Below are 9,201 nucleotides of genomic sequence, written 5' to 3'. Positions count from 1 at the left end.
TACCTGCGGTAGCGCTCCTTTTTACAAACAGGGTGTATAAGTCTAAGGAGTACATATGCTGGTGAAGATTCTCAGTCATCCAGGTCATGGTCATTCCAAAAAAATATAAAAAACAAAGCAACTGGACTTGTTTCCGTTGTTGAAGACGTTTCGCTTCCCCTCCAGGAAGCTTTCTCAATTCAAAAAGTCTGGAGTAATGATGAGTACCAAGGAGTACACCACTCTATCCCAGGGCAACACAGAGACGTAAAGGACAAACAACCATTTATGCACACACTCACATCTAAGGGCAATTTAGAGAGCCAGAGTACTCGGAGAGAACCCACGCATGCACAGGGAGAACATGCAAACTCCATGCAGAAAGACCCAGGGTCGGACTCGAAGGCGGAACCCTCTTGCTGCAAGGCAGCAGTGTTACACGCTGATTTATCTTCTACATCAAAAAATAGTCAGTCAGTTTCGAACATATTGAACAATAAGTCTGAAGAAGAAATTATTAGGGTTTTATCCTATCACATCTTCATAGGAGTGAAGAGCTTTTTATACATATATTTTTTTATTATTTAATCAAATTTATTAGAAATAAGAAGAATAAGAATCAGCTTTATTCACAATCAGACCATGTTTTAATATGTTATGTTATGCTCAAAAATGATAAATAAAGCATAAGAACAATAGACTAACACTACTTAGAGATATTTCTATGGCTGTTTGGCTATGGTCATTAAATAGTTCCCCATTTTGGATAAAACCAGAAATAAACTGGACATGAAAAATGCAAGCTCTTAACAGACATCCCTGCCTGGTGCTAAGCACGTCAAGGTGTGGGAGAGAAACAAGTCAAAACTCAGCAGGAACTAGGCTGCAGTAGAAAGCTTATGGTGCAAAACTATTGTTACACAACTGTTTATTGAACCAGGGTAATGGACTTGGTCCTAATTGGCAAAGAAGAATATCTCAATTCAATTTCAGGTCTTTTTCCTTGTTACAATCTGAGTTTAGGAGCTCAGTTGCACTCTCTGAGCCAGCAGCTTTCCTGAGAGAAGAATGTCGTCTGGCCTGATCAGCCAATCAGATATGGAATTAAGGAAGCGTGTGCCTGGGACAGCCAATAACAAAATAAAAATTTAAAAAGGTTTCCCTCCTTTGCATTTCAGTGTTTCAGACATTATTCCTGTTACTACTATTCTCTTTTAACAGTTTTTTCCACTGTCAAACCACAATAATGCTGCATATATGCAACACTTTTAAAAAACATGCTGTTTTTTTTTCCAATTCAATACAATCCAATTAATTGCACATTACCTTTTTGAGAATTGTACGTTCATAAAATTTTAAATTTTGTATTCCATGATGTCTTAATCTAATTATGGTCTCTTCTGTTCTGTCTCTCGGTTGAGAAGGTCGCTTTTTTCTCCTCCTGCTTCTGCTGTGTCTTGCCTTTCTGAGCTCTCTCTTCATATCATCCAAACTCTGGAAACTATGGATCTGGTCAGCGGATCTCTCAATCCTATTGATCAAATTTTTTTCGACGGGAAGGCAGGGAAAAGGGGACCTGTCCTGTCCTGACGGGACACACTTCGTGGGATACACCCTAGATTCCTGGTACAGGTTGAAAATGGTGTATTTTTCGATTTTTGTCAGTGGAGGACGTTGAAGACGTATACATATTTGGATTCATGGTACTCAGATTTCTTCTATTTGGATTCAGAGGATTTCTGGTGTACCAGCAACTCAGAGGATGTCGGTAGCAAACATGGCCATGATCAGGTTGCTGGCCGCAGAGCAGTAAGTTGGACAAGCAGAGACGCAAGCTAGATGCGATGGAACGCAGGCTGGCTACAGTGGTTAACCTCAGAGGGGAGATGGGATAAATCTGGAGGTGAAACGCGGAAAAAACCCCCAACAAATTTGGTATATTGGATTGTGGAGCCAGTGACAAAGGACTTTAAAGCTGACAGAAAAGTTGGTGCAGGTTGTTTGTCAAAACAAAAAGTATATTTGAATTAGGCTTCCCTACTTATCTAAAACACCCCTGGATGTTATGGCGAGAGGGAACTGCTCCCCCTGCTCCCTCCTCCCCCGCGGACATCTGTGGATGCGTTTAGAACAATGGTGCCCGTTGATAAACTTTCCATCATATCAAGGACAATGGCCCTCTGGACAGACACATGGACATGGACAAACACAACATTCACTCACACACACACTGACGCCTATGAACTACATGAACTTACATGTGACAAGTCTCCAATGTAAACCTGCTTAAAGGTTGTCTCGTCATATGTGCTTTTCTCGTGCAGAGTTCTTTTTTTTTATATATCTCAAACTGTATCCTGGTTAAGAAGAAAGTGTAAAACATGTCCTTTTTTCCTCTCCATCCCCAAATGCGGTTCCTATCTTTCCACAGAGTAAAAGGCAGCGCCCTATGGTGACCACGTCAGGCGGGCTCCTCGGCTGCAAGGCCTCAGTCAAATCGTTCCCCTGAAATGTTTGTGATGTATGCGATGGACGGTTGTACTGGAAGTGTAATTTCACTCTGGGATTATCAAAGTATTTCTGATTCTGATTCTGTCTAAAATATAGATATATTGAAAAGGTCTTCTAAATTTCTTCATAATAAAAGTAGGATCACTCATATTTAAAGGACACGTTAGCATGTTTTGTCAAGCAATTAAAAAAAACAGCTTCTGATCAACACACTTCAGCGCTATTAAGTCTCATATTTTCATAATTTATTTTTTCATTGTGGTTTATTGTTAGAGTCCAGCTAAGGTATTTTCTGGAAACAAAGTAGCACAAAGTATGTGAAAGGTCAAATCTAAGGTTTGCATCAAAAAAACAAGCAAACAAGCAAAAACACTAAACTTTATGCATTATACAAATTTAAACAGAAGATAGCTAAACTAAATCATGTCTCTTGACCTCAATAAACTAGTATCTCATGTTACAGCCTTCATTTTGGAATTATTTCACAATTAACTAGTCAAAGAGCAATTTCTCAGAATCTCAACATTTATTGCAACTGGGAATGCAAATGGTTGATTTTTTTGGCTTGTGACTCTTATCTTGACACAATGTTTTTCTGTCATGACTGATGTCTTAAAAATGTCCTGAATATAAATATTTTCTGTGCAAGAATGTGCTGATCTCACCTTATCAGATCAAAACATGCTTTTATTGCTGGTTAAAAAAAAATCAATGTCACTGACAGCTGCAAACATTACAGTTTGAGTAATTTCCAATGGATGTGAATAAAGTCACGTTTTCTCTATCCTACTGTTTTGTGGTACATTTTTGAACCCATGTTGCTTTGTTTGTGTGAAATGTTTGCTGCCAAAGTCCTGAAAAGGTACACAAGCCAGACATTCAGTGTAAATAGTAAAGGTTAAACACACAACTCAGTTACAGTCAGTTTTGCTGGGGCTGGATAAATGGATGCAGGGTACGATGGGTGGAGTTTTTTCTGGGTACGATATTTTGTAATAAAGGGAGTGCTGAAGGAGGAGACTAAGAGTAAGAACCTTCCTTTAGTATGAGTACAAGTCAAAGTTGACTTTATTGGAATTTAAAAGTCAGTTCCTGCTGCCTTTGTTTGAATCAGCCTGGTGGAATTATGAGAAGGACAGTGGTGCCACTCCCCCTCTTTGGGCTTCTGCTGGCTGTGGCTGCTGCTCAACCAAACAAGGTATAGTCTGACTACAGAAAAGACATAGAACCACATTGCAAGAAAACAGAGATCACAAAAATAGTAGCATTTTATTACTGACACTTCACAGATATTTTGTAAACCAGCTTCAAGCTTGGGTTCCTCAAAAGTGTTTAAAATAGTTTTTTTGTCAATCGTGTGCAGGTTCTCGGATTACTCTTTTTGTTGCAAGGGTATATACAATCACACTTTTTTACTCTCCCAATTAGACTTAATATTAGGTTGTTTTTCATAATCAACAATGATGCTCATATGGAAAACCAGACCTTCAAAGCTACTTTGCTCTATTAATCTTATTTTGTGAACTTTGCCTAAAAATTAGGCTCCACAAATGTTTAAGAATAATTATCTAAAATTATTTGTGTTATTGTAAAAAAAGTCAAGAAAATACCAGAATTCCTTTTTTAAGAACTTTATCATTATCCAATAAAATAAAAAATAAAAAAATAAACTGAAAAAGCAGCAAGGAAATCATGCAGTACTTCTATGCTGAATAGAAAAAAGAGATTTAAACCACATGTCTTATGGGGTTCTGTCACCGTTATCAAATCTTGATTTGAACAGCTCAGTCAATAAACAGCCACATTTTAAAAAGAGGAACTATTAGCATGATTATTAAGCTAAAGTAATATAGAAAATTTGTGATGCTGTGACTGCAAACAAAAAAATAATGTTCACTCTAACTGCTTTGTCTTGATGTCAGATCCATCTCTGTCTTAGCACATAATAACCAACAAAACTATTTTGACTGAAGAACAAGTACAGTTTAAATTTAGGATTTTGGTTCTCAAAGTGCTAAAATAAAATATGGTAAAGTGTTGAAATCATAAAATTGGGGTCTTCATGTCAAAAGACAACCACTTAGACTTTGTATTATAACTGAGAGATTTGATCATAAGCCACAATGTTCACATTTTCTGACATTAGATCAAAAGATAATTTTTAGAATCGAGAACTGTTTGTTTTTTTTCAAAAAGAGTCAAGGTTCGCTACATGCACTGCCATTAACTGTCAACAAGCGTGGGTGTTTGTGTGTGGGTTTGTTAAGGAGAGGGAGTTAGAATAAGCATTTGCTTATACAACCAAAGTTGCGTGTCTGTAAATATTAACTCAGTCACATGACTTGGACCATCTGACATTACAAGGTGCAATACACCATTAAAAAAGAGGAAGAAAATTATATTTAAAAACGTTGTTAATACTTTTTGCTTTGAATTTAAGATTTTAATTCAAATTCAATTCAATCGGTTAATTTACATAATGGTAATTCAGAACACATGTCATCTCGACTTTACAAAGTCAATTCAGTCATACAGACAGATTTGTTAAAAGGTTTTCTTTCAAAGGAAACTCAACAGATTGCATGTAGTCATTGACTCGCAGCAGAAAACCCTTCTCCTGGATGAGCATGTAGTGACAGTAGACAGTGTATTGTGGCCTTTTCAGCAATCCCTCATACTGAACATGCATATAGCGACAGTGGAGAGGAAAACTCCACTTGAACAGCACAGAACCTCCAGTGAACCAGTCTCAGTGTGAACGGCCTTCAGCCATGACCAACAGGAGGTTTAAGGGGACTGACCAGACACAAATAGAGCACAAATTGCTGATCCAGGACAGCTTTATGTGTTTAAGTAAAAGGGTAATGGTATAATCAGCTTCTTTAGTGGCTTCATGTAGGTGAGAAACCCTGCTTAGCAGAAAAGCGCTGAGCCAGTTTTTAAGTCCACACGATTACCTAGAGCACATACATCAGCCAATGTGCCTAGGAGAAAAACAGGGTTAAACACTGAAAGACAGGTCCAAGATGATGGTAAGATGTTTACAAATGCCTCTAGCTAATTCTAAATTGATGTGTAATTTAAAACTGTTCCTGTGTAAATTAACAAGACTTCTTTTTAGACACTACACACCATTTAAAGCACAAAATACAAAATATTATTTTATGTTATGTTTTTTTCAGTCAATGTAAACTATCAGCTAAGAGTTAAGGACAGATGGGTAAATTCCAATATTTCTTTACCCACCAACTCATTATTTTCTCAGGTTTAATTAGCTGTCAGCCACTGACATTGATCTCTCACCTTTGTAATGTGACTTTCTGTGTTTAAACAGGATGACTGGGATATTTACAGCTTTCACATCAACTCTACTGTGACCAGTCGATATGCCACCACCGTCATCACGAGCCGTGTGGCCAATCGTATGGATGAATCAAAAGAAATTGAATTTCATGTCCAGATTCCCAAGAATGCCTTCATCAGTAAATTCAGAATGTGTGTATACATGTCTCAATATTAGAAAACGTTGACTGTTTGACTTGTGTATATATATATATATATATATATATATATATATATATATATATATATAGAGAGAGAGAGAGAGAGAGAGAGAGAGACTTGTAGCTCTCTATGAAATCATTTGCTTTTCTTTCTTTTTTTGCTGAATAGCATTTCTTCTAAATTATTACATTTGATTTGGACATTTAATTGATTTTTTTAATTAATCTGAATTAATGCATTTTTTTTAAATGCAACAAAACATATTTATAAGAGATTTTTTTATGTAAAACAATGTAGCTCGCATGTTTCACATGAAAATATTAATTTAATAACTCCTTTAGTAAAACAGGTTTAATTTAGTAAATGACTAAATATTAATATTGTCACTGCATTTCAGATGTGTTACATATAGTATACTGCAATAAATGGTAAATAGCAAATGGCTTGTACAGCTCTTTAACTAGTCCAGCTACCCCACATGCTTTACATCACAGTCAGTCTTTCACCCATTCCAACGGTAGTGACCTATGTTAGTAGGCACAGCTGCCCTGAGGGAGACTGACAGAGGCAAGGCTGCCATACATCGGCGCCACCAGGCCATCTGGCCACTGCCAGCAGGCAATTTGGGTGAAGTGACCCTATCTCTTGTTCAAGAGTGGCTTAATGCAAGGAATGCAACAGCTGAAACCCATGTCTTGCAGTCCACTCTTTTTGAATCTCCCCCACATTTTTGAATGGGTTTTGTTTCACAATCCTCTCCAGGGTGCGGTCATCCCTTTTTCTTGTACACTTTTTTCTACAACATCTTTTCCTTCCCTTCGCCTCTCTATTGATGTGCTTGGACATAGAGCTATGTGAACAGCCAGTCTCTTTTTACAATGACCTTTTCTATCTTGTCCTCCTTGTAAAAAGTGTCAGCGGTTGTCTTTTGGACCAGTCATCCCCTTGATACTAATTTTCTGAGATGCTCAATTCGGGATTTTCATTTGTTGTCAGTTATAGTCATCAAAATTACACAGTATGTGTGTAATGAATGAATATAATGTGTAACTCTCACTCTTAGAATGGAATTACTGAAACAAATCAACTTTTTCAGAATATTGTAATTATTTGACCAGCATCTTACTCAATATTTCTGGCTGTCTCTTCATCAAAACAACATTTGTAATATTATTGTAAAATGTTAGTCAATCTGCCAGTTTGATCCCCTACCATCTCAGTTGTTGTGTCCTCGGGTGGCACCAATGTTTAACAGCCTCGCTTCTGTCAGTCTTCCCCAGGGCAGATGTGTCTACTAATATGGGTCACCACCATCAGGGTGTGAATGGCTTTGACTCTAGTTTAAAGGTTGTCAGACTTTTACAAGTACAAGCCATTTACAAATAATGTTCAATGTCCTATCAACATATTTTTCTAACTGTGTATGACAGAAATGAAAATATCTTATGCTTGTTAGTGTTTAAGTAACTTTTGTTAACTCTGCAGGTTTATCGATGGTCAAGTGTATGATGGAGTTGTAAAAACTAAGGAGCAGGCTCAGCAGCAGTACACTGATGCTGTATCCCGTGGCCAAAGTGCTGGGATTGTCAGGTATAAAATGTTGATTGATTAATTTACTTTCCACTCTCATGCAGACTACATCAAGTTGTTGTTGATAGATTTTGCAAGTGAACATGTGTAATTTTCTGTTCTAGCTCTGTAGGGAGGACTATGGAAGAATTTAAAACTTCAGTAAATGTGGCAGCCCACAAAAAGGTGACCTTTGAACTCACTTATGAGGAACTGCTGAAACGAACACATGGCAAATATGAGATGCAGATCCATGCTCGTCCTATGAAACTTGTCAAAGACTTCAAGGTTTGTTTAGCATTGGGAAATATAGCCTGTTATAAGGTAAATGACGCATGTATGATAAATGTAAATGCTGCTAATGTTGATTTCATTGCTGATCAGGTTGATGTGCACATTTATGAGAAAGCCGGGATAAGTTTCATTGATGTGAAAGGAGGACTGAGCACCAAAGCCCTGGCTAATGCAATCACCAAAACACATCAAGACAAACAGGTATGGCTGATCCTATGTTCCATTTTATCTTACACCTGAATTTTACAGAAGCATATAAATTACATTGTGCCAAGACATGGAAGTCAACAAAAAGGATGATATGAGCATGAGCCTACAGACAGACACAAGTCACAAAATAGGCACTTCTGTTCTATATACATGTGTGTATTTATTAACTAAAACAGTTCACTTTACATTCAACATGAATGAGTCAATAAATTCTCCACCTACACTAAAGTGCTCACTACAATACTGAAAGTATTAAATAATACCATCCATCCATCCATCCATCCATCCATTTTCCAAACCGCTTAATCCCTCATGGGGTCGCGGGGGGGTTGCTGGTGCCTATCTCTAGCGTTCACCGGGCGAGAGGCGGGGTTCACCCTGGACAGGTCGCCAGTCTGTCGCAGGGCAACACAGAGACAAACAACCATTCACACCTAAGGACAATTTGGAGAAGCCAATTAACCTAACAGTCATGTTTTTGGACTGTGGGAGGAAGCCGGAGTACCCGGAGAGAACACATGCATGCACAGGGAGAACATGCAAACTCCATGCAGAAAGACCCAGGGGTATTAAATAATACCTAAGAGTAAAATGCAAAAATCGATCAATTGATAACTAATTAGCAGACTGAAAATTTTTGTGAAACCAGCAATTATGGAGAATTAGCCACAGATAATGAATTAATAGTTAGTTTAAAGATAAATTCACTAATGAGTAATATGGGGAATAATCACTGCTTTACAATCAGATGGGTGTAGTCAGTAAATAAGATGATCTGCCAATGGAATAAGACTTTTGCATTTAAACTTGGAACAACTCTTTTCCATCATCTTATTTCAACTGCGGTGTATCTAATTACCTTATTTCAAAATACTCATTCCATTGGCTAATAATCTACCTAATAATTTACCTGCTCAATTTAAAGAAAAAAGACATTCATTTCAAGAAAATTTTATTTATTTTTAATTTCTTTTTTAGAATGTATTATCTCTTTCTTTTCCTTTAATATACCAACAACACTATACAATTCAACTGAAAAACAAGGAAAGCAGGTAGAAGAAAAAAAAGAAAGAAAAAAGAAATAGAAGCGTCAATAACTTGGTTGCATAAACTTGCTAATTAACTAATACTTTC

General features: G+C 37.1%; 1 protein-coding gene across 12 annotated transcripts in view; it reads left to right on the top strand.

Moving 5' to 3' along the window:
* The first annotated feature begins 3,511 nt into the window (after window positions 1–3,511).
* LOC105915496 (inter-alpha-trypsin inhibitor heavy chain H3) overlaps window positions 3,512–9,201 on the top strand; it is a 31,662-nt gene continuing 25,972 nt past the window's right edge. For 5 of the 12 annotated variants that reach the window (XM_036124651.1, XM_036124650.1, XM_036124649.1 and 2 more), the window contains exons 1-5: window positions 3,512–3,688; window positions 5,825–5,985; window positions 7,480–7,584; window positions 7,689–7,851; window positions 7,948–8,058. In XM_036124651.1, coding sequence (XP_035980544.1) covers window positions 3,617–3,688; window positions 5,825–5,985; window positions 7,480–7,584; window positions 7,689–7,851; window positions 7,948–8,058 — 612 coding nt within the window. In that variant the 5' untranslated portion in view covers window positions 3,512–3,616. The remainder of the gene's footprint in view (window positions 3,689–5,824; window positions 5,986–7,479; window positions 7,585–7,688; window positions 7,852–7,947; window positions 8,059–9,201) is intronic. The other 7 variants (XM_036124654.1, XM_036124653.1, XM_036124655.1 and 4 more) reach the window with 3 other exon arrangements.

The sequence above is a fragment of the Fundulus heteroclitus genome, chromosome 20 (assembly GCF_011125445.2).
Source record: "Fundulus heteroclitus isolate FHET01 chromosome 20, MU-UCD_Fhet_4.1, whole genome shotgun sequence".
NCBI classification, from domain to species: Eukaryota; Metazoa; Chordata; class Actinopteri; order Cyprinodontiformes; family Fundulidae; genus Fundulus; species Fundulus heteroclitus.
Note: the sequence above shows the minus strand (reverse complement) of the source record. Positions and strands in the feature narration are given on the sequence as shown.